At 36.6% G+C, this 26,119-nt stretch overlaps 1 protein-coding gene across 20 annotated transcripts in view; it reads left to right on the top strand.

The window, feature by feature from the left end:
- Erc1 (ELKS/RAB6-interacting/CAST family member 1) overlaps positions 1–26,119 on the top strand; it is a 1,605,700-nt gene that overhangs the window by 1,367,301 nt on the left and 212,280 nt on the right. For all 20 annotated transcript variants that reach the window (XM_048787497.1, XM_048787503.1, XM_048787498.1 and 17 more), the window contains one exon: positions 1,321–1,481. In XM_048787497.1, coding sequence (XP_048643454.1) covers positions 1,321–1,481 — 161 coding nt within the window. The remainder of the gene's footprint in view (positions 1–1,320; positions 1,482–26,119) is intronic.

Here is a 26,119-nt window from a genome sequence, read left to right as displayed (position 1 = left end):
GTGAGAGAGGTGTGTTGAAGTCACCCATAATTATTGTGTTGTGGTCTATTTGATTCTTGAACTTGAGGAGAATTTGTTTTATGAAGGTCGCAGCACCATTATTTGGTGCATAAATATTGATAATTGTTATATCTTGTTGGTGAATGGTTCCTTTTAACAGTATATAATGTCCTTCCTTATCCCTTTGGATTAACTTAGTCTTGAAGTCGATTTTATTCGATATGAGGATGGCCACCCTTGCTTGCTTATGAGGACCGTGTGCATGGTATATTTTTCCCAACCTTTCACCTTCAGCCTGTGTATGTCTTTTCCAATCAGATGTGTCTCCTGGAGGCAGCATATTGTTGGATTTGTTTTTTTAATCCATGTTACCATCCTATGTCACTTTATTGGAGAGTTTAAGCCATTAACGTTTAGAGTTACTATTGATATATGGTTTGTACTTCCAGCCATGTTTGATTATAGATCTTCTTTTTTTTTTTTTTTAATTAGTGCTGGGGGGACAATAGGCTGCTATTTTTAAAAAAAAATTCTTAATTGTGTAAACAATAAAAATGATACTTTAGGTGTATAAAAACTATATAGTTTTTTATATATATACATATAATATATATATATAAAACTATATATATATAAATTTATATATATATAAAACTTTATATATATATAAATTTATATATATATAAAACTATGTGTATGCTGAATCTTTTTAAGTTTATGTCCTTTGTTTCCTAAAATTCTCCTATCAATATTTATTATGATTTTTTTCTTTGTATTTTTATGTTTTATTTCCATGGAAATTTCTGGACCATTTTCAAACAACATTCATTTAGGGATTTTCTATAGTAAAGTGTTACTTCTTTTGTTTTTTAGCATTTTTTTAGTTATACAAGAACATAATATCTTTTATACATGAATATAATATCTTTTTTTAAAAATTTATTTTCATATGGTGCTGAAGATTGAATCCAGTGCCTCATATGGACAAGGCAAGTGCTCTGCCACAGAGCCACAACCCCAGCCCAAAGTGTGATTTTTTGAACTGATGACTTACATATGCACTTTCAAAAAGAAAATTATATATGTACATACCAGAAAAAAATAAGTTATTTCTGATCTAAATTAAAAAGAATTATAGAATCAGGAAGTCATTATTGACTATATCTTGATATATAGGTCTGATCCAGAAAGAGTAGAAAAATTTTTGTGTATTCTTATGTGCCCTCAATTTTATGGGCCCAGTAGTTGCCTATGTTGCAGCTTCGCTGACTTTTGAATAATCAAAATGTTCTCTTTTTCTCCTTTCCATTTTTGTCATAGGTGGAGGAGCTATTGATGGCCATGGAGAAAGTAAAGCAGGAACTAGAGTCCATGAAAGCAAAGCTGTCTTCCACTCAGCAGTCTCTGGCAGAAAAGGAAACTCATTTGACCAATCTTCGGGCAGAGAGAAGGAAACACTTAGAGGAAGTTCTAGAGATGAAGTAAGTGTTTATAACCTTGTTCTTTAATTAAGCACATGCTTAGTAGAAATGCTTTTCTTTCTAACTTTCATATTGTATCTTTATTACCCCTACACTTAGCCTAATCATTATGCTAGCTTGCATTCTCACTATATAACAAATTTGGTGACATGTGGCACAAATCCTTTTCAAACAGAATTATTTTGAGGCACTTTTTCAGTGAATTTTAGAGTATTCTCATGTATATGTTTCTGCATCTAATTACCTCTCTGAAATTCCTAAAATCATGGGAAAGTTTATGTAAATTGGTCAGATAATTAGGGAAGAGGGTTATTGGTTCTGAGATCATATGACTACTACTAGAATTTTCTTTTTTTCATAGATTCAAAAGCAGGCCCTTGTATATGCTAGGCAAGCACTCTGCCACCACCATCAATACCAGTACTTGGGGGCTGGGGATGTGGCTCAAGCGGTAGCGCGCTCGCCTGGCATGCGTGTGGCCCGGGTTCGATCCTCAGCACCACATACAAACAAAGATGTTGTGTCCGCCGAAAACTAAAAAATAAATATTAAAAAATTCTCTCTCTCTCTCTCTCTCTCTCTCTCTCTTTCTCTCTCTTTCTCTTAAAAAAAAACAGTACTTGGCAATTTTTTTTTAATACTTACTATAAACATTTTGAAAAGTATAGAAAAAATAGAGTAGTCTAATGAACCTCCATTTACCTGTCCTTCAGATTCAACAGTTAACATTTTGCTACACTGGAAGCCAGTATTTTACAAAATGGTCACTTTTAGCAAAAGTTTGCTGTACCTCATTTTCCTATTTGCTCCACATCTGTGGATTCCTGAGACTGTCATTGTTGTGAAGTATATATACATCTTCTACTACATAATAGATGCTTCTTTTTCTCCTCCGTGACCTTCTGTTTAGAACACATCTCTCTATTAAATGTCCAATAATAATCCAATAAATGCCATTTACCATTGATAACCATTTACCATCCTTACCTAAAGACCTATTCCCATTTTAATAAAACCAAGTCTAACATGAGATCTCTTAGTTACCAGTTGTCTGTGTTTTTGTTGTTGTCTGTCTTTGAGGAGGTGTTCTTTTTCCTTTATAAGGCCGGCTGCTTATCTTTGTAAGAAATTTTAAGCACTGGTTGCTCCTCTGCAATATTCCTTTATTTGTATTCTCTCACATTTATGTTCACTTTATTTTTTTAATGTTTATTTTTTAGTTATAGATGGACACAGTATCTTTATTTTATTTTTATGTGGTGCCAAGGATCAAACCCAGTGCCTCACGCATGCTAGGCGAGCACTATATCTCTGAGCCACAACCCCAGCACCTATGTTCACATTCTTTTATTTCCTTCTTTGTATTTTATTTCTTCCTCTCTGGCTAAAATAAATACATGTTTTTCAACCTGACTCATTTAATCTGTCATCACCTCTTCTTTTCTGCTACTTTGAATTATCAATAAATTTTGAACACCTATATAATAGACAAGGATCTTGCCATAGTAAATAGCTTTTGAGTTTTCATGAGACATGACTACTGTGATACAGTGATAGCAACTCAAGGGTTGAGGAAGTGAGTGTTAAGCTGTTACCTGTGATTTCAGGTTGGAATGGCATAGTGCAAGGTTGAGAGAAGAGTGTTACAGATGATATGCTTTTGGAACAAATGAGTAAGTGAAGCCAGAAATAGACAGATGTCCTAGGACAGTAGAGATTATGGTTCTGAGTATCACTGTGAGAAAAATTATTACAAGTATACTTGTTAGGAACAAGTTAGTGAAAGAGGTTTTAGATAAGAGTTTTGTCACTGTAGGCAAAATTCAAAGCTTAACATTTTGGAGGTAAAGTAGTAGAGATAATTATTTGGCAGTAGAGAGTGAAATCATTAGATGTGAGTATGTCTGGGAACCATTCTAGAACATCTTAAGAAACAGAGGTGAGAAAAAAATTGAATCAGATCTCTATGCTTTTAAGAAAATGGAGTCAGGATGGAGATAATGTTGGGGAAAACACGGTATCATTTGTGATATTCCTATGGAGAAACAGGCCTTATTAAAAGCAGCAATATATTGTTCTGTTTTCTCTAAGCACCAACATATGGCTTGTCAGGTCTTTTACCCTCAGTTTAAATAGCTACTTTTATACAAGTAGAAGTATATTTCCCTTTATCATCAGAACTTTGAGATGATATGAAAGAATTTTAAGAATCTCGAGTAAAAAGAGAATTGTATGTGATTTATTTTTCTATCACAGTACCAAACTTTATTCCTTGCTATCCGAGGTTTTATTTCTAGAAAATAAATACTATGATTGGCAGAATGTTATTGGTATTATGTTGTATGTTATACTCATACAATAAGCCATAGGATAATGGAAGGATATAGAGGAATGATAAACAATATAAAAATTTTTAAAAATAAACATTAAATAAAAGTTCTAGAAATACAGTGTTAAAACCTGGATCTGAGGACTGATTATTTTCTTGACTCACCTTCTTCAGTTGCTCAAGGTGCCTTAATGTGGCATCTTGATGTTCTTAGGCAGATTTTTCACAAGTTTTGTGTCACGCAGATTGTAACATTTTTTTAAGTTTTTAAAAGACTTTAATTTTACCTTGTTGCCGTTTACTTTCAAATTTTATTAAGATGTTTGTCCACTAACTTCCATTTAATAAATTACATCAGTACTTTAGGCCTAATTAATTTGTTGAGAAAGTGTTAGCTCTTACCCAGTTTCTATTTGTACTGCCTTATAGACATGTGGTTCTACCAGGGGTAGGGAGCATCATTTATTCTCTTCTTTCCATATAGAACAGTAATTTGAAAAATTCCTATACTCTTTTGAAAACAAATATATTTTTAAAGTTTAGCTTTCAATATAAAGTAATGATTCATAGAGCCTCTACTAAAAACTCCACAGTTAAATCTAAGTGTAATTATACTAAAAGCACCATAAATGACGTATCATGGGTTCGAAATACAGTAAATTTTCAATTCCTTTTCACTGTGTAGCTGACTGAGGAAATAGTCTTTTCTCTTCTATGTTCTGAACTCCTGCTGTCTATATTTTGAGCAAATTCTAATTATCTGGCCTGGGCTAAAGGTGCCTCAGTTTCCAAAAATTTGTTCAGAATATGTTCTGTTGTCAGTTTGTAAGGAGGGTTTTACCCTGCAGAGAGCATGATTGTATGTGTCTGAGTACTTTTGATACTAAGAAAAGCAGAGTTCCAAGCCAGGTGTGGTGGTACATGCCTATAATCCCAGCAACTTAAGGAAACCGAGGCAGGAGGACCTCAGGTTCAAAGCCAGCTTCAGCAATTTAGTGAGACCCTATTTCAAAATTAAAAAGGGGTGGGGATGTAGCCCAGTGGTAGAACACCCCAGTGTAATTCCCAGTTCTGGGGTAGGGAGTGGAAAGAGAAAGCATACTTCCTACAATAAAAGAACCTGAATCTGAGTTCTGTCTCTGCCACTTATTAGCTCCATGGCCTCAGCAAGCTATTTAACCTGTCTGCACTCATTAGTCTTCTCATTTTAAAACAGCAATAATAGTTCCTACTTCATAAAAGTTTTCTTATAAATTAAACAATAAATTAGTAATATAAAGACTTAAGAACAGAAAGCACTTATAACTATGCTTTTACTGTAAGTTTTTTCTTACTGATGATTTATATGAAAACAAAATTATTTAAGTAGAGTTTAAGAGGAGAAAGGCAACATCCTTCCTGTGGCTATTGACAACAACAGATTCTTCACTCTATAGTCAATGTAGGACTCATTGTATTTTTAAAGGTTTAAGTTATTTCATTTGAATTATTTAATTATCAAAAGCAAAAGAACTTGCTCAGTGTAAGTAGAGAAATTGATAAGTAGAAGAAATATGAAGAAAATGCAACATGCAAAGAGCCTGATAAATGCATATGTATGACTCTGGATCTAGAATAAGAAATAGGCTTCCCTGAGGAAAAGACACTTGGCATTGGTGTGAATTTACTTTGTATTCAACCAGTGAATATACTTTGTATAAAACCAGTGAAAATTGTACCGTGTATGTGTAATATGAATTGTAATGCATTCTGCTGTCGTATATAAATTTTAAAAAATTAATTTATAAAAGATAGTTGGCACATTTCTGTAGGGAATTCTTCAGCAAAGCACTAGAATACTCTAGTTTTCTGGAATAATCCTGACCTCATCAAACCAAAGGAAATGGCCTAAGTTCTTTCCCATACCTAGCATTTAAGATTGTCATTTTCACGTGTCTGTTACAGATAAATGGTGGTTATGAGTTTGGAGAGAGGTAAGACTGTGCACTTGGTAGTTTGCCAGTGGTTCATTAGAAACATTTGAGTTTGTTAGCCATCCCTGAAGAGAAGGAACATTTATATTGGCAGATTGCACCATGGTTCTTCTTTTCCTTGTGTTGTGGTTTTGTTAGCCATTATTTTTTATTCTACTTTTCTAGTAGCTCTTTTCCCTTAAGAAAGAAAGGGTAAAAGAGAGTGAGAGAAAAATAATAAAATAACAGCTGTAATAAGTTTTAAGTACCAATTGAGGTCATGGGGTTCACTGTTAAAAAATTGTGGATGAGCTGGTTCATTTTCCATTGCCTTAGCATTCAAACTCCTTCAGTCCTACCCTATATGGGCATGAAGAGTAAAGATGAAAAGACAATTCTGATTTTTGATAAAATTTTTATCAAGCTAAGAATTCCCCCCCCCTTGGGAGCCAGTTTGTTCAGGAAAGGGATGGAAGGGTATTTTAGGTTCTTTGAGAATGCAGAGTTGTCCAGTAAGTAGCATCCTGTATCCAGACTACTGGTAGCTGTCTCTACCCTGAGCCATTGTGTTCATTTACCACATGTACATGTGCTGCCTCTCTTGTTCACTCTCTGCCTGTGAGCCTGCATTTAATACTCTTTAAAGCAAACAATGAAATGAATTGATAGGAATAAATTAATCACTGTGTTGATTGGGAGCTTAAAAATTCAAAAATAGTTACTTAAAAGATAATCTCGACACATGGGTGAAAATGTAAAACATTAGAATCTCCTGAACTGATCCTATAGACATGTCCAGAAGACCGGTTTTCTCTCTCTCCCTCTAGTTTTTTCCCACGTTTTCTTATTGTGCATTATAGTTGTACATAATGACAGGATTTGTTGTATAATGACATATTTGTACACAGTATGACAATGTAATTCCGTCAGTATCACTCTGTAGCATTTCCCCCTTTCCTCCCTACCTCACTTGGTCCCTTTTTTCTCATGATTTCCCTTTGATATTTTCAGGGGATCCACCCCACCTTTATTTTTCTTTTTCCTCTCTAGCTTCTGCATATGAGAGAAAAAATGATCCTTCACCCTTTGAGTTTGACTAATTTTACTTAACATAATGATCTCTATTTCCATCCATTTTCCTGCAAATAACATAATTTTACTTTTCTTTATGGTTGAATAAAATTCTGTTGTATATATGTACCACAATTTCTTTATCCATTTATCCATAGATGGATATCCAGGCTGGTTCCACAGTTTGACTGTTGTGAATTGTGTTGTTAGAAACATGGGTTATACATGTGTTACCAATAAGATGACTTTATTTCTTCAGGATAAAACCTGAAAAGTGGTATAGCTGGGTCATATGGTGGTTCCATGCCTTGTCTTTGAGGAGCCTCCATACTGATGTCGATAGTGGTCATCCTAATTTATAATCTTACTAACAGTGAAAAAGTGTTCCTTTTCCTCCACATCTTCTCCAGCATTTATTATTATTTGTATTCTTGACTGCCATTCTGACTGGAGTGAGATGAAATCTCAGTGTAATTTGATTTGCATTTCCCTAATTGCTAATGATGAACATTTTTTCATGTATTTGTTGACCATTTGTATTTCTTCTTTTGAGAAGTGTCTGTTTAGTTCATTTGTCCTTTAATTAACTGTATTATTTAATTTTTTGGTGTAAGTTTTTTGAGCATTTTATACATTCTAGATATAAATCCTCTCTTAGATGAGTAGTTAGCAAAATTTTCCACCCATTCTGTAGGTTCTTTCTTCGTATTCCTAAATGTTCCCTTTGCTTGGCTAATGATTTTTTTAACTTACTTATTTGCATAGGTAGCACTTAAAATGTTATGCATTTTAGGGTTACATTTTCCACAATAAGCATTAAATACTAGTTTGCTCTCTGCTAACCGTCTGCACCACCTCCCCATCAAAACCAAGTCAACAAACAATGTAAACTCTTCTGTAACAGCAGTTTTAAAATCATAGATTGCACTTTTTCCTGGTTTCCAAGCCTGTGGCATTGCTACATGGGTTGCACAAAAAAATTTCTGTTTCTACACTAATAGATGAAAACTGCTGACATTTTAAAATCATGGCAAAGCATTTTACAATGCCTGCACTTCTAAGAGGACAAAAGAGAAAATAAATATGAACAACAAATCTTCATGTTTGTTTGTTTGTTTGTTTAAAAAAGAGGAGGGCTGGGGCTGGGGCTGGGGCTGGAGCTCAGTGATAGAGCGTTCGCCTGGCAAGTGTGAAGCACTGGGTTCAATCCTCAGCATCACATAAAAATAAAAAATAAAGGTATTGTGTTCACCTACAACTACAAAATAAATACATTTAAAAACAAAAAAAAAAAAAGGAGAAAGTCCCTGAGAGGGCATCCAGGGAAGAGGTTAAGGCAACTAACTCAATAAAAATAACAAAGAAGCCAGCACAGTGGCAAGTTCTAAGCCAGCCTCAGCCAAAAAGCAAGGCACTAAGCAACTCAGTGAGACTCTGTCTCTAAATAAAAATACAAAATAGGCCTGGGGATATGGCTCAGTGTTGAGTGCCTGAGTTCAATCCCCGGTACCACCCCCTCAAAAAATAAAATAAAAATAAAACAACAATGAAGCAACATATCTTACAATGAATCAATTTCAGGAAGCTGAGCATCATACTAGACAACAGTGTTATTATAAGGGGCTAATGTTTGCAACCTGAAATATTCACCCAATTTTTCCTACGCACAAGAAAATGGTAATTGTTGACCAAAAACAATAAGGAATGATTTTATGTCTGAGGTGATTCTTGATGGACTACCATGTGTATGACCAGATTTCCCTAAAGAAAAGGTACTCTGGCAGACATGATTCAGTGTGTAATTTATGTTATCTTTAATTTACATTTTTAAATTACATTCTAATTTCAAACACGTGTGCCAACCATTGGGAAAGAAAGTTATTGACAATTATATATTAATTACTTGTCTATACTTGTGTTAGTCAACTTTCTGTGACTGTAACATATGCCTGAGATAAATAAATAAACTTTACAAAGAGGAAAATTTATTTTGGCTTATAGTATTTACAGGTATTAGTCCATCGTCAGTTGGCCCCTTTACTTTTAGACCTGAAGTGAGGCAGCACATCATGACACGGAGCATGTAGGAAAGTAGAGCTATTCTCCTCATGGCCAGGAATGAAAGAGAAAAAAAAGGAAGAGATTAGGATCCCACTGTCCCCTTTGAATGCCCACTCCCAGTGACTTAAAACCTCCCATTATGCCCTACCTCAAGTTTCCATTGCCTCCAGTAGGCTGAGCCAGGGATTAAGCCTTCAACACATGGGCCTTTGGAGAACATTCAAACTATAGCATCATCTTACTGTTAGGGTTTAGATATCAGGTGTCCCCCAAAAGCTCATGTGTGAGACAATGCAAGAAAGTTCAGAGGTGAAATATTTGGGCTATGAGAATCTTCTCATAATCAGCTCATTAATCCACCTGAATGGATTAACTGGTGATAACTAGGCGAGGAGGTGGGTCACTTGGAGCATGCCTTTGGGATTTATATTTTTGTCCCAGGTGAGCAGAACTCTCTTTGCTTCCTTGTTACCATGTCCTGGGCTGCTTTCCTCCCCACACTCTTCCCCTGTGATGTTCTGCCTCATCTCAGTCCCTGGCTATGGAGTTGGCTGTCAATGGACTGAGACCTCTGAAACTATGAGCAAGAAGATGGTCAGGCTATTTGGGGATATGATAGGTGATCAATACATTATGCTTTAAATAATTAAAAAGAAACTGTATTTTAAATTATTTTCCCCTGATAACCTATAGTATTTCATTTTAAAAATGTTTGTAAGGTTGCTGACATTTTTTAAAAATCCCATTTGGGGATGTATGACGACATAATGTTCTAGCACAACATTATAAATAGTCATGCAAATTATACAAGAGTGACAATTTGGGAGGAAATCCAAAATTGAAATGCATTCTAAGTTACATAATGATGTGCGTACTTTTTGCAAAGCCATATGTATTTATGCTTCTGCCAGAAGCACCCCCCTTTTTGTCATTAGACATATGGTAAAGAACTTTTATTGGGATTGGAAGCATTTGTCACAGTGGACTAAAATACTGAGGTTTAAATATGCTATAGCAAATCCACATAAAAATAAAAGTTTCCTACCCTTGAATTGGCTGTAGTGGGGGGGGGGGATGTGCCCTACAGAATTGCTATAAACAGAAAGCACTGGCAGGATTGGTGCAAGTTGAAATCATAAAGCATAGTTTAGATCTGTAATCTGTGCCTTGAGTCTTCTTCCCTAGCTTTGGTGAACTTTCCACCCTTAACGTCCAGCTATCTTGCCTACTCAACTTTATTGAATCTGTGCTCCAGACTGCTCCTAACATCTTTATGTCAAGAGAGCTAATAGTTCCTTTGGGGCTCTGAGTTGTTAACAGTGTGGTGGTAGATGTGGTTTCTTAAATACATTTATTGGAATTCTTTATTACTTCTTGCCTCTAAATTTTGACCATGATGCTCAGCTTCCTACACAATAAAAACATTACAACTCAATGTTTTCCATAAATCTTTTTAGTTGCTTACCCTAAATTTGAATTAATACATATAACTCTAAATATCCTTTGTGTCTCTCTTCCCTTAAGCCTAAAAAGATTACATATTTTAGCCATTCAGCGTCAAATGTAACTTCAAATGAAATAAATCATATTTAAAAAGAAAAAGTCATGCTTCCAAATCACCATTTCATATAGAAAGCCTCAGATGGCTGGAGTAATCTCTACATAGCAAGTCAAAAACTGAAACTAAAATTTTCAGATTAAATGCCCCTCCCAAATCCCTTTCTCTTTTAAACTTTTAAAATTCTTTATTAATACAGTCTGTGTGCACAAAAGTCCTCACCTGTGCAGGAATAAAATTAAGGATATCTGTCTTTTTCTCCCGAGGGGAAGGAAGAGTTATTATTGTCCAGCTTTCTTCCATATCCTTTCTGCTCTTCTCTGACCTCCATCTCATTCAGAAATCAAAAGGTTTTTCTAAATTTTAAAATTATTTTGTCTCATCACACAACTAAACCAGCCAGGGTCACTCCAAGTAAATTTGCAGAATAATTTCAGACACAGAAAGTACCTTTTCTTTGTGTTCAGTGACCATTCCTCAGCCATAGCTCCCACAAGGGGGGGCAAGGCAGGCAAGAAAGAGAGCAAGGAGCACCTGCTGAACCCTTTTATTGGGGAAAAGCCATTTAAATGAGGCAAGGGGTCAGGTCTAGCTTCAGGGGGTTGTGTCTAGCTTCGTGATATCTTGCTGTCAGCAGGTTGACTGACATCTAAGAAGGCCATGCCCATTTCACGTGCTGGGTGGGGATCATAGGCAGAGGGTGTGAAAAGATGCATACGTTGCCCACCCAAACAGATGGGCATTGTTGATTGAGTTCACTTTGTGTGTTCAATACACATAGTTCACACACAAACAGCCCATGGCTTGCCACATCTCCACACTCTCATCTCTCAAAGCTAAGGGGCGCTCGGTTCCCATATGGTAGCTCCTGACATATACCCCTTTCTTAGTATGAAAAGGCAATTGGGGAATTATATCTTCCAGTCTCTGGATTTTTGGTCTGAGGTTGTCATGATCTACTATTGAAACACAAAAGGAATTAGTAGAAAACATATCATTTCAATAACATACCATATAGAATATTTCAGCATATTTAGGATTAAGGTCATTTAATTAACTGTGGAAGATCTAGGTTATTATTATTACTCTGCCAAACACTCACCAGAAGATTCTTAATCTTTTCCCAATTTTATTGGAAAGCATGTGTTTGACCATAGTAACACAGACATTTTTATTTGGTGTGGTATTTAAGCCTTTCCAGAAACTATAGAGGAGAGGGCTCATTCTCATTATTCATTACGTGGCTTCTAGAGCATTTTAACTAGTTGAAATCCTTTCATCAGCACTTATCTGTCTATGAAGGAACTTGGAAGTAATTTAAGTCAAATTATTAAGAAAATCCATATGTTGTAAGTTTTAAAACATAGCCATAAAGGTTTTAGTTGTAGAAACAATGAATAATATTTAAAGTTGTCACTTCAAGAATGATGAGATCAAGAGCTTTCCTGGGTCTGGTTAAAGGCATGCACCTGTTCTAAGGCTTGCACGTTAACTTCAGCATGCTAGCTGGCAATAGGACAAAGGAACTTGATGAAGGATCAGTGTCCCTTTTCTCTACTATAACTAAAGATAAAATTAGGCAAGTTGTACCTTTTATAGGTTACAGAATATGTAATCATCCTTTTTCTCAATTCTCACATTTAAGGAGTCTTTTAGGTCTGTCAGTAATGTAAATATTCTGAAGGTAGAAGTCAACGATCAAAACATCATTTTGGCTGCCATCTCGCAGAGAATTAAGGTTTCTAGGAGTTACGGCATCCTCATATAATTCTAGGAGACCAGCCTAAAATATGTCCGCTATTTCTACACACCTTATGTTGTACTGACAAGACATATGTACAATCTATCCTCTTAGAAAAGGTGTCAGTTTCTATTGTAGAATGATTAGGGCAGTAATACATTGGTGGATATTTTATGTAAATAACTGGCCTGTATAGGAAAATTTCTGTTTCAACAATCTTTCTGTTTTGACAATTGCCTAGATACATAGTCTTAATTTCTAAGGACCAGCATAATTGGCTGGTTTAGGTTTCTCATATGCTGTCTTTTTCTCAAAAGATACTCCCAGACATCCTGTTTACCACAGGATCAACATACAGGTCTAACTGACCGTTATAGTCATTACAATTAATCTAGTTTCATGGGTGGACTTTTCAGTCCTCACTGCAAGGCACATTAGAGGTGTACCTGAGAAATGGGTCCATAGGAGTATAGGAGTTTGTTCATAATTTTTTACTTGCCTGACAAGCTCGTGAAGCTGCATGGCTGTAAACTCTGCAGCTGGGAGATTTACCTTCCTGTGTCAGGGTTGACAACCTTTCCATGATGACCAGTTTAAATTCTATCTTTTGATATTTGATTTAACTTACTAAATTACATTCATCAGCAGTAAGACTCTCAGTATCACAATTAAGAAAAATTTTAAAAATATTTTGTAAGATCTATTATGTGCCTGTGGGGTCCTGTTTTCCCTCTTTTTGTAATGAAATTGACTAAAGGCCTAGCATAAGTGATAGCATCATCAGTTTGAGTTATAGATAATAGTACAAGTATTTGAATAATAAGAAAAGAATTACCATCTTTAGTTGGTCGTGAATTTTGACAGAAGTTATTTAAAGGAACCATGGTAAATAGAAACTTAGCCTTTACTAAAGTATGATGACTTGATTTTGACTTTAACAGAATTACCAAAAATGAAGAATACAATAAGTTATATATAAAAATTTATATTTTGAAATTAGCTTTAGATTAACTTAAATAATAATCTTAATTTGGAATGAAGTTAGAGACAGAGTTTTTAAATTAGGAGTGGTGGTCTTTACTAGGGGCATGAAAAAATTATAGACATCTGTCTAAAATAGGAAGTACTTATGTTAAATAAGCCTAGAGAGGATGTTTTGAGTTTTGCCATTAATAAAGAACAAAATAGAGAAATGAATAGTCTTTTATCTATGAATCCATGAAAAACTGTCATCATTGTTATCAAACAGTGTTGACCTAAGTAGGGGGAGTTAGTATCTCAAATATTAATGGGTAAAGACAAGTCAACAGTGTGGTTTAAAACAGTGATCTAATTTAAAATTTATAGGACATTGAACTATCAATGACATTTTGAGGGGTTAACAGTGATCTGATTTAAAATTTATAGGACATTGAACTATCAATGACATTTTGAGGGGTTTATGTCAAAATAATCTTTGTGTATAAAGAAAGCATCCTTAATAACTTTGTTTAAGGTAGAAAAATTAGCTCCAATAACCATGTGTAATCCATGATTTTACTAATTTTAAAAATATCAATGTATATATTATTGATATTGTCTCATATTATTAAAGTGGTGAAAAGGTCTATCATGGTCAAAATTTTTATTGAAATAAGCTATCAGCTGTTGATCTGATTTATTTATAGCTATCTGTTTAATATTTTAGGGATAACTATTTTTGGTGTCATTTTTCTCAGTGATAAACTGTTGACAAGGGTTTGAAGTAAGGCCCTATTTTAATGTTTAGAGGCTTTCAAAATCTGATTATAACCTAGGAGTAAAATTTTTAACTTGGAAGTTTATTTTTCTTGAGGTAAGATTAGCATTTTAATCTCTTTCTGTCTGTATGTTTGCTTTTTTTTTTTTTTTTTTTTTTTTTTTTTTTTCATTTGGGCTCCATTTAACTATGATGTAACATCTAAACTTGGCTAGAATTATGCTAATCTTTGTAAATCCTTGGAATGTCTAGGACTAGCTGGATGATAAACTCATCTTTGAAAATGGGTGGCCCCCTATAAGTTTAGGGTGCTGTACTGTCTTTTTGAGTCTCTCTATGAAAATATTAGGATTTTTCTAAAGGCTTACTAAAATACTTTTTTAGGCATTTTGTTTACCTGTTGGATACCAGTTTGTCCTGGAAAACTGTCTATGCTCCAGAAAAACTGTCAGGCTTGTACCTATTCTGTGTTACTGGGACATGGTTAAGATAAATCTCCTGTAAAACTGTTCTCAAGATGGCTGTGTATTTTAAAGTTTAGTTAAGTAATAGCATAATATTTCTCTAGATAAGGTTAGACATCTGGCATAAATTTTGAAATATTATACTATATGAATTTGGATCTTTTAAAAAATCTCTCTGAATTTGTTTTGGTTTATATCAAGTCTGAGAGGTTCTTCAATCTTTCTTTCCAGCAGGTAATTTTTTAAAGCCTTCTTTGATGATAGTAGTTGAGGCTAGATATGAAAATGAGAAATCTTTTATTGATTGCTTTAATTTCCTAGTGTATAGACTAGTTGATCCATCCTAACAATTTTAAAAGAACCCTCAATCTCTTTCTGAGAGAAGGTCTCAAAATATCTCTGTATCTCAGAATATTATCCTTTAAATAGGTGTCTCTTAATTGTCTTTTAGAAAATATGATTAAGGTTACTTCCCAGTTTAGGGAGCAATATACAAGTCTTATAATGTTTCATGGATTATAGGTCCAGTCAGAGAATTTATACAATACAAATGAATTTCCAAGAAAGTTTACAGCTTTTATTTTCCAAAACTAATGTATGATTTTAATTTGGAGAGCTCCAGTTCCAATAAACTGCTCTCCCAATTCCCACAAATGTCCAAAAACATAAGTAATATATAAGAATTAACAGTAATTGTTACTGGTATCTTTCAGTCAATCAAATTTAGTCTCCAAGGAGAAGTATCAAAATTGGAATTTGTCAGCATTTTAAAATATTTATTGTTTAATTATTGTTTATTCACTAAAATTAATCCTTGTCTTAAACATTAGGAATCAGTAGGTAAATAAAGACCTTTACTTAATGGAAATAAACTTAACATTTTAATAGGTCTTTAGCATATCAACATATGGACAAAATCTTGGTTCATATTAATATAATACAATCAGGGAAAGTCTGAAATATACTAGAATGAATCAGTTCAAATTATTATAGACATTCCATTTATACATAAATCTGTTTTTCAACTGTTTTAACTTCTATATCATCTGTCTAGATAATGATATAAGGATTTCCTTATTTAGGAAAGTTCTTCTATCATTAAAATCTAAAATATAAAGATCTTGTTTTACCCAAAGATGATTTCTTTCTTCTTCTTAGGACGTCCAATGTGTGATTCCTCTATATAGAAGTATTTTCTTCTCCTATTAGAATTTTTCTTGGTTATACTTTGGAACAATTTCTGTAAATCTTAGAATCTATACAGATTATTGTACCTTGATAATGTTACAATGAAAATATAATTAAAGGCCTTAGACATTTTTGTTGACAGAATCATATCTGTTTATCATCTTATAAAAGAATTAGAAGTTACTTGATGGTTGTATTATCTCTTCAATGCAACTTTTTTTATACTAAAATACATTTTTCTTAAATATTTTCAAGTATAAAAGACAGAAAATCAGATAAATGCATGTATAAGAAATATAAATTATGTGTTTTCTGTTGAAGGAAAACGATTAGAAGCAAATAGATACATATTAATTAAACAAATATACATGTTAATTATTTTATGAACTACTGATTATAGATTATGCACTAAGAATAAACGTATAGCTATGATTATGTCAACCTTATGAAATCACATGGTTCTTAAAACATTTGGATCCATTCCTACTTAATTTTAACTATGGGTACACCTTAATGTAGTTAAAATGAGATCCTAGTGTATACATTTTTTTTTTTTTTCGTATTCGTATGGTTAGAAATGAAAATAAGTATTTTTTTTTTTTTTGGTCATCACGGGAACATTGTGAGAAACTTGTCTCAGGTTTCTGGCTTTTGTTCCTGTGATGAAGAAAATGCATCCTCATAACCTCCAAAAATAAAATATAAGCAAGCATATGTATCTCTTACAATTATTATATTACCTCTGCAGTTTTTCTTAATAATAGAGCTATTTAAAAAAATGGGTTGTTTAGCGTTGAGAATAAGTCAAGCTCAAGGCTGTAATGTAGGTGCCTGTTGAACCATATTTTGCCTGAAAAAGAAATTGTTTGTTTATATTGACAGGTGGGCATCTTTAGGTAAAATGCAGGTTCTGTAGCCTCTTAGGTAGCAGGCTTGTGTGAAACAGGAAGTACAGGTTAGTAATTGGGATGCAGGGCCAAAAGCCTCCTTTGAGAGATAGTGAAAGGACTAATGTGGAAGGAGGGATTTTTACAACATTTTGTCCAAGCCATGTGGCTGGAGAACCCCTGAGTAGAAGCATGGAACCAGCCTCCAGGTGAGAATCCCCGATGTTGGCCATCTGTTCGCTTTTCCTCTCCAAATCCCCTGCCACCGCATGGTGCAGGCATCTCCCTGGGTTCATGGAGGTCGAGGGCGCGGCCCGCGTTCTCTAGGATTACTGGGCTAGCCTGCGCCAGGCTCCAGGCAGTTATCAAGGTGGTGAAACAAGAGTGGAAAAGCAGTGGCCTTATGGGGCTCAGGCTCGCACTCTTGGGGCGGGCTTTGCATGGGGCAGAGGATATGTGAGCAGCTGCATCGTGTGTGTCCTGCCAGTTTTCCTGGATCCGCTGTGTTATATGCTGGGCTATCCAAGGTGGGGTCACAAGTCAGCAATTTGTCCTTTCCCTGTCAGCATCTCCACCAAAACCGATCATTGGTGGGCTTGCACCCGAATGGCCACACCAGCGTTTCGCCCTTTTAGGCTCTACAAGCTGCAGTTACGCAGTGCGCGTAACATGGACATGCCACCAGTTGTTCTGGGGCTATGGAGGTTCCAGCGGTAATAGCAGTGCCTCCCTCTGCCTCTGTAAATGGCCATTTTGCAGGTGCCCTCTTATTGCTTGGGAGTGAGGGAGGTGGGTGATGGCCAGGCTTATAGTCCCTGTGCCTCTCAGCTAGCAGCTAGCATCCCCCCTGAAAAACCCCAACCACTCGAAGTACGAAAGTGAGGGAGTACACTAGATCGCCAGAGTTCGGTTTACTCAGGGCAGACTACAGTAGAGGAGAAAGCATCTGCAGCAGCAGCAGTGTGGTTCTAGGGACTTATATAGCCCCTAAGGGAAATGTCCATGGTTAAAATTGGCTGGTCCTAAGTGCCTGCTGTTAGTTCCCTATTGGGCTCCTGGGCCAGTGACCCGCCTTTTTATTATTTTTATTATTATTATTAGTTGTTCAAAACATTACAAAGTTCTTGACATATCATATTTCATACATTTGATTCAAGCGGATTATGAACTCCCATTTTTACCCTATATACATATTGCAGATTCACATCGGTTACACATCCACTTTTTTACCTACTGCCATACTAGTGTATGTTGTATTCTGCTGCCTTTCCTATCCTCTACTATCCCCCGTTCCCTCCCCTCCCCTCTCCTCCCCTCCCATCTTCTCTCCCTACCAAATCTACTGTAATTCATTTCTCTCTCTTGTTTTTTTTCCCCCTTTCCCCTCACTTCCTCTTATATGTAATTTTGTATAACAAAAAATGAGGGTCTCTTTCCTTTACCATGCAATTTCCCTTCTCTCTCTCTTTCCCTCTCCCCTCTCGTCCCTGTTTAGTGGTGATCATTCTTCTCATGCTATTCCTCTCTATTCTGTTCTTAGTTGCTCTCCTTATATCAAAGATGACATTTGGCATTTGTTTTTTTAGGGATTGGCTAGCTTCACTTAGGATAATCTGCTCTAGTGCCATCCATTTCCCTGCAAAATCCATGATTTTGTCATTTTTTAGTGCATAGTAGTACTCCATTGTGTATAAATGCCACATTTTTTTTTAATCCATTCATCTATTGAAGGGCAACTAGGTTGGTTCCACAGTCTAGCTATTGTGAATTGTACTGCTATGAACATTGTTGTAGCAGTGTCCCTATAGTACGCTCTTTTAAGGTCTTTAGGGAATAGTCCAAGAAGGGGAATAGCTGGGTCAAATGGTGGTTCCATTCCCAGCTTTCCCAGGAATCTCCTTACTGCTTTCCAAATTGGCCGCACCAATTTGCAGCCCCACCAGCAATGTACAAGTGTACCCCTTTCCCCACATCCTCGCCAGCACTTGTTGTTTTTTGACTTCATAATGGCTGCCAATCTTACTAGAGTGAGATGGTATCTTAGGGTGGTTTTGATTTGCATTTCTCTGACTGCTAGAGATGGTGAGCATTTTTTCATGTACTTGTTGATTGATTGTATGTTCTCCTCTGAGAAGTGTCTGTTCAGGTCCTTGACCCATTTGTTGATTGGGTTATTTGTTTTCTTATTGTTTAATTTTTTGAGTTCTTTGTATACTCTGGATATTAGGGCTCTATCTGAAATGTGAGGAGTAAAAATTTGTTCCCAGGATGTAGGCTCCCTATTTACCTCTCTTATTGTTTCTCTTGCTGAGAAAAAACTTTTTAGTTTAAGTAAGTCCCACTTGTTGATTCTTGTTATTAACTCTTGTGCCTATTAAGAAATTTGGAGCCTGACCCCACAATATGTAGATCAGAGCCAACTTTTTCTTCTGTCAGACGCAGAGTCTCTGATTTGATATCAAGCTCCTTGATCCATTTTGAGTTAACTTTTATGCATGGCGAGAGAAGGGGATTCAGTTTCATTTTGTTGCATATGGATTTCCAGTTTTCCCAGCACCATTTGTTGAAGATGCTATCCTTCCTCCATTGCATGCTTTTAGCCCCTTTATCAAATATAAGAAAGTTGTAACTTTGTGGATTAGTCTCTGTGTCCTCTATTCTGTACCATTGGTCCACCCGCCTGTTTTGGTACCAGTACCATGCTGGTTTTGTTACTATTGCTCTGTAGTATAGTTTGAAGTCTGGTATCGCTATACCGCCTGATTCACACTTCCTGCTTAGAGTTGCTTTTGCTATTCTGGGTCTTTTATTTTTCCATATGAATTTCATGATTGCTTTATCTATTTCTACAAGAAATGCCGTTGGGATTTTGATTGGCATTGCATTAAACCTATAGAGAACTTTTGGTAATATCGCTATTTTGATGATGTTAGTTCTGCCTATCCATGAACAGGGTATATTTTTCCATCTTCTAAGGTCTTCTTCTATTTCTCTCTTTAGGGTTCTGTAGTTTTCATTGTATAAATCTTTCACCTCTTTTGTTAGGTTGATTCCCAAGTATTTTTTTTTTTGAGGATATTGTGAATGGGGTGTTTTTCCTCATTTCAATTTCAGAAGTTTTGTCGCTGATATACAGGAATGCCTTTGATTTATGCGTGTTGATTTTATATCCTGCCACTTTGATGAATTCATTTATTAGTTCTAGTAGTTTCTTTGTAGACCTTTTTGGGTCTTCTAGGTATAGAATCATGTCTTCTGCAAATATTGATAATTTAACTTCTTCTTTTCCTATTTTTATGCCTTTAATTTCTTTCGCCTTTTAGCGGGCTCTTCCTCCTAATCAGGAAGAAGAACTTGGAAGCCTAGAGCCCTAGGGGCGACTGCCATTGTTGGGCAGTGGCCTGGCCCTGTCTGGACTTTGTGCCCAACACCCCCAACAGTGGCAGCTTGGAATTATCTGGGACAAATGCTAGTGGCTCTGTGCACTTTCCCAGATATCCAGAATCTGCTCAGTCTGGTTTTTTTTTTTTTTTTTTTTTCCCCCTTGCTTGGAATCCCTCTGACAGCGCCACCATGGGTGCTCCCGGGGTTGCCTGCTAGAGCCCTGGATTCAGGGTTGGCTGGTGGCCCCACCCAAGTTTGTGCAAGCCTCTGCTATCCAGCTTTTCTCTGCTTCCTGCTCCGTGGTAAGCAGGTAGCACTCTCTCAGTCAAAAGACTGTTTCTCTGTATCCTCCTCCTGCAGTGCATCCTCTCCTGCAAGCATCTCAAAAAGTCTTTTAACTTAAAATGGGCCCCTGGGCAGATGCTGGCACTGCTAAATCCTAAAGCAGTTTGCGCCCAGTTAAACCAAGGTTTCCAAGGGGCAGAATTATCTGGCGGCTCCACAGGGGACAGCAATCAAAGCCATGCATCACCCCAAAACAGCAGAAAAACAAAATTTGCCTTTCTGGAAGTACAAAAATCTCCCGCATCAGTCTCACCATAAAAATCTTTGCCTTTGTTTTCGCACTCTCCAAGCATGGATTCCTAACATATAAACCAAAAAAATCTTTACCTAATATTTCAAATTATAAAAATTCACAAAAATCAAAAAATCCACAAAGCACTTTTCCCATGGGAGAGGATCAAACTTAACAACATATCCTTTATCAATCATCTTAATTTCTGTGGTACTTCCAATTTTCTAATTTCTAATTTTCTATGTCTATGTATTGTCCCCACAATTGCAAAAAAATAAATTCTTGTTGTTTCTAAGAACAAAAAAAAATCCAAATATTGTAAGTTTAAGGTCACTGACTTTCTTCTAATTTTCCCCCTTTTATAAATCCACGCGTGATACTCTGAATTCCTAAGCATGCTTAACTTCTGGGGAGAAATTCCAAACCCATTAAATTTCTAAAATTCACTCTGGAGTCCCTGTTTGGGCACTATTTGTCATGACACAGGACTAGATGGATCAGGGTCACTCCAGATGAATTTGGGGAATAAATAAAAATACATAGAAAGTACCTTTACTTTAGATTCAGTGACAGCTCCTCAGCCACAGCTGCCACAAGGGAGGCAAGGCAGGCAAAAAAGAGAGTGAGGAGCACCTGCTAAACCCTTTATTGGGGTGGAGCCATTCAAATGAAGCAAGGGGTCAGGTTTCAGGGAGTTGAGTCTAGCTTCATGATGTCTTGCTGTCAGCAGATTGACTGACATCTAGGAAGCCATGCCCATCTCATGTGCTGTGTGGGGATCATAGGCAGAGCATCCTAAAAGACTCATACATGGCCCACAAAATGGGCAACGTTGATTAAGTCCATTTTGTGTGCTCAATACCCATAATTCACACGTACACAGCCTATGTCTGGCTTGCCACATCTCCACATTCTCATTGCTCAAAGCTAGGGGGCACTCGGTTCCTATGTGGCAGCTCCCGCCAGCTTTGGATTTAAAAATTAGGTATTTCTTTGGCCAGATAACTTTCTGAGGTTCCTGTATTCTGTAGTTGTACATTCCCTGTGTGAATCAGGGTGGTAATTCAAGTACAAACACCATGCTGAAGAGAAGTTGGGGGCCATATATCCATGAATTCTTAGCTGAAGATGGAGCTGCACACTCACTAGGTGAGATTTTTCAAGGCTTATCAGAGAGTACTTGCTAAGTGGTGACAATAGAATTATAATGTAGAGGTAAAAACCTTCTGGAGAATTTAGAGGTTCAGCAAGCCAGAGTGGAAAAGTCCTTGTTAAAATCTAGGAGAGTACCAGCAAGGCTAGGTTTTAGGAATAAGGACCATGACCAAATATAAGGCCTTTGTTTAATCCAGGCTAACCAAACAGCCCCTAGAAAGTCTATAAGATAGACAGAATTGCAGGATGAGTTCTACCAATCAAGAGCGGCCAGGGAAATACCTTGAGCTTTCAACAGATCTGCCTAGCTATGGATAAATCCAAGCCTACACAAGTTCATTCAAGGAGTCAACTGTTAACTGAATTTGATACTGGAATAAAAATCATTGCTTTTCAGAAGATTACAGAACCCGCTTGAGCCACATCCCCAGCCCAATGTGTATGCAATTTTTAAAACATATAAATTTACCAGTTATAGCATGCCTTTGCAGCAATTTATATTGAGTTTTTAAAATTGCTTGACAAAGAAACAGAACACATGACCCACAATGAAGAAAAGAACTTACAGTAGAAATCACCTCAGACTTAAAGTCACTCTTAAAAACATACTGCAGAGAATTAAAAGAAAATATTATGTTAGTGGTGAGCAGATAGGAAATCTTAGTATAGAAAGGAAAACTATTAAAAATGAAAAATTGAGAACTAATATAGACAAGTTTACTGAATGGTCTTAATGGCAAATTATAGCTGTCAAAATAAAGTCAGTGAACTTTGAAACAGATCAACTAGAAATTATTCAATTCAAAGAACAGAAAGAGAATGGTTTTTATAAAAATGAACAGAGCCTTGGTGACCTGTGGGACAAGTTCAAATGTGAGACAGAAACGAATATTTGAAACATCATTGGCTGAAGTATTTTTCTTAATTTGATTTTAATTTTGATTTCCAGATCCTAGAAACATAGTCAAACTAAGTAGGATAAATACAAAGAAAACAAAATTAGAAACACCTTAATCTTGCTTCAGGAAACAAAATATGTAGAGCAAAATGAAAGTAGCCAGAAAAAAAATAGAGCAGTAGATAAAGGGAAACTATGATATTTGTGTTTTTGTCAAAACTTTGGTGATCTGAAGGAAATAAAACTTCTTTTAAAGATTATCAGCCTAAATAAAATTCTCCGATCAAAGAAAAACATCCTTTAAAAACTAGGATTGAATAAGGACATTTTTAGATAAATAAAAATGAAAAGTATTTATGGAAAGAATACTCTATATAAGAAATGCCAATGCATGTTCTTTCACCTGAAGGGAAATGAAACCAAGTGAGAGCATGAATCTAACAGGAAGGAATAAAGAACTCCAGACTTTATAAATAAGTAGATTATTCAAAAACTTATGTCTGTACTCATAATTTCCTTAAAAGAGAACTTATGAGTGAAAGCAAAAATAATAACACTGTAAGGTAGAATTTATAGTGTGTGTAAAAGTGAAAGATGACAGTAGCACAAAAGATTAGGTGGTGGAATTACACAGATGCTTCTCAACTTGCAGTGGTGTTAGGTTCTGATGAACCCAATATAAATTGAAAGTTGAAAATGAATTTAATATACTTAATTAATGAATTACATGAATTTAATATACTTAACCTGCCAAACATCATAGCTTAGCAATTATGAGGATGACTGGGAGCTATGGCTCACTACCATAGCTAGAGGATATTATACTGCATATTTCCAGCTGAGGAAAAAGTGAAAATTTTAAGAACTGCTTCTACTGAATGTGTATCATTTTTTAACCATTATAAAGTTAAAAAAAAAAAAGAATCATTCAATCCAACCATCATAAGTTGGGGACCATCTATAGTGTTGTAAAATTGTTATATATGTGATTTGAACATGTTATGTGTAAAGTGGTACAATTTCTAGTTTACGTAGACTTTGATCATTTAAGATGTATATTGGCAGCTGTGGGTCATCTACCCAAATAACAATAAGAAAAGGAAAAGAAATAAAAAAACAAACAAAAAACCCCTGAGGAACCAATAGAGGAAATAAAATGTAATTGTAAAAATTTCATTTACCTAGAAGAAAAAGGCAAAAAAATGAGCAACAAAGAAACAAGGAACAGGAAGGACAAGTGGATGAGATATATAAATTCAGCCATATTAATATTTAACTCATAAGTGGCGAAGAATAGATTTTTAAATTTTTTTTTAACACTTTACAATATTTTCCTCAACTTTGGATAGTGTTGGTTTTATTTAAGCTTTTAGAGAATTTTTTTTTAATATTTCTTTTTTAGTTTTTCGGCAGACACAACATCTTTGTTTGTATGTGGTGCTGAGGATCGAACCCGGGCCGCATGCATGCCAGGCGAGCGTGCTACCGCTTGAGCCACATCCCCAGCCCTTATTTAAGCTTTTAGAAGATGGCGTGGGGTTTTTGTGTGTGTGTGTGTGTGCAATTTTTTTTTTTTAAGAGACAGAGAGAGAGAAAATTTTTTAATATTTATTTTTTAGTTTTCGGCGGACACAACATCTTTATTTGTATGTGGTGCTGAGGATCGAACCCAGCGCTGCGCGCATACCAGGCGAGGACGCTACCGCTTGAGCCACGTCCCCAGCCCAATGTGTGTGCAATTTTAAAAACATATAGTTGATGGTTGTGTTGAATATATGTGTTTGTCTTTAAGCTTTCAGAAGATCTTTGGTTTTTTGTTTTTGTTTTTTTTTTTTTGAGGGGTGTAGTAGCAGGATTGAACTCAAGAGTAGTCAACCACTAAGCCACATCTCCAGCCCTGTTTTGTATTTCTATTTAGAAATTTAGAGATAGGGTCTCACTGAGTTGCTTAGTGCCTCACTTTGGCTGAGGCTGGCTTTGAACTCGGGATCCTCCTTTCTCAACCTCCCAAGCCACTGGGATTACAGGCGTGGGCCACCATGCCTGGCTTCATGGGGTTTTTATTGCTAGGGTACATCATGTCTCCTTTTTAAACTTTATTTTTAAATTGTATTTTGAAATAGAGTATGTTGTTCGGTTTACAGGTTGTTTCACCTATCCTGAGCACACTTGAGATATTAAAAATTTTTTTTAAATGAAGAGTGGTTTCTGATAAAGACAAGACTTTTTTTGTGAGCGTCTTTAAAATTAATTTACTTACTTTTTTCTTGTCATTGTTTGGATATTGGAATTGAACCCAGAGGCACTTACAACACTGAGTCATATCCTTAATCCATTTTATTTTTTGAGTCAGTCTCTAAATAGATTGTTCAGGCCCTTGGTAATTTGAGACTTGTTTGAATTTGTAATTCTGATTTTCAGCCTCCCTGAGTTGCTGAGATTACAGGCTTGTGCTTCCACTCCAGGCGTAATTTCTTTCTTTGATTCTTTCTTTTTAAAAAAATAACACCAGAGTGTGGTGAAACGCTTCAATGCATTTTTTGGTAACATTTTTTATAAATAAAACACTAGGATTGGGAAAAAAAATCAAATGGACTAAACACTCCAACTAAAGGACAAAGCTTGGGATTCTGCGGGCTTCTGTGGGCTTCTGCCAGCTGTGCAATCACCGTGCTCAGTGCTGAATTCTGGGTTTGAGACGGGGGAGGAAGCAGTCCAATCGGTTCTCCACACCGGTCAGACCACAGAGGAAGCCAGCGGCCACCATCTTAGAGAGCTGAGGTCACCCTCCCTGTTTTCGACTGATCGCAGCTCATTCAGCCATAGAACAGGTAATTTCAGGCTGCCATTCGCCTGTATCTCGCAGACAAATTACTCAGGCTCAGTGCTAAAGAACCCGCGGAAACTGCTTCTTGGAGCCTGCTCCTATCAGAACATACACTGAGCCCGGAGCGGCCGAATTCCAGCTCCTGGAACTGCTCTGGCCCAGGGCTAAAGAACCCGTGGAAACTGCTTCTCGGTCCGGGTCCTGCTGAATACTGTGGAGGTAAATACCAACCGAGCCTTCGTAGGCAGTGGCAACAGGATTGAGACGGGGCTTGTGAGGGCCGGTCAGGACTCACCCGTTGCTTTGGTCACCCGGCAAAGGGAACGAAATGCTGCCCTTCGCATGGTATACCAACATGGCAGAGATCTGATGTCATCAGAAAGCGGCAGAGGAGAGAACTTCAGCGATACCAGCGGCAACAGAAACAGTTGGTCTCCTGGTAAAGAAAGTGAGTCACAAACACCCGAGTCTCTCTCACTTTGTCATCAAGCCAGAGGGGCAGAGCAGAGCTGCCGCCCGCGCCCGGAACAGGCCCAGCGGCAGAACAGGCAGAACAGGCCCAGTGGTCCACGGGCGTGGTAGGAGGGGCAGAGCAGAGCCGCCGCCCGTGCCTGTAGACCTGCGACCAACCGGTGGATCAGGCCCAGCGGCCTGCCGGCGTGGTACACACGTCACCCCATTTGGAGTAGGGGCAGAGCAGAGCCGCCACCTGCACCCGCAAGGTAGGCAGACCTGCGACCGACCAGCAGCAAGGCCCAGCGGTCCGTGGGTGTGGTAGACACGTCACACCAATTGGAGGAGGGGCAGA

This window comes from Marmota marmota, unplaced genomic scaffold, assembly GCF_001458135.2.
Source record: "Marmota marmota marmota unplaced genomic scaffold, marMar, whole genome shotgun sequence".
Lineage (NCBI taxonomy): Eukaryota > Metazoa > Chordata > Mammalia > Rodentia > Sciuridae > Marmota > Marmota marmota.
This window is presented reverse-complemented; position numbering and strand designations above follow the sequence as displayed.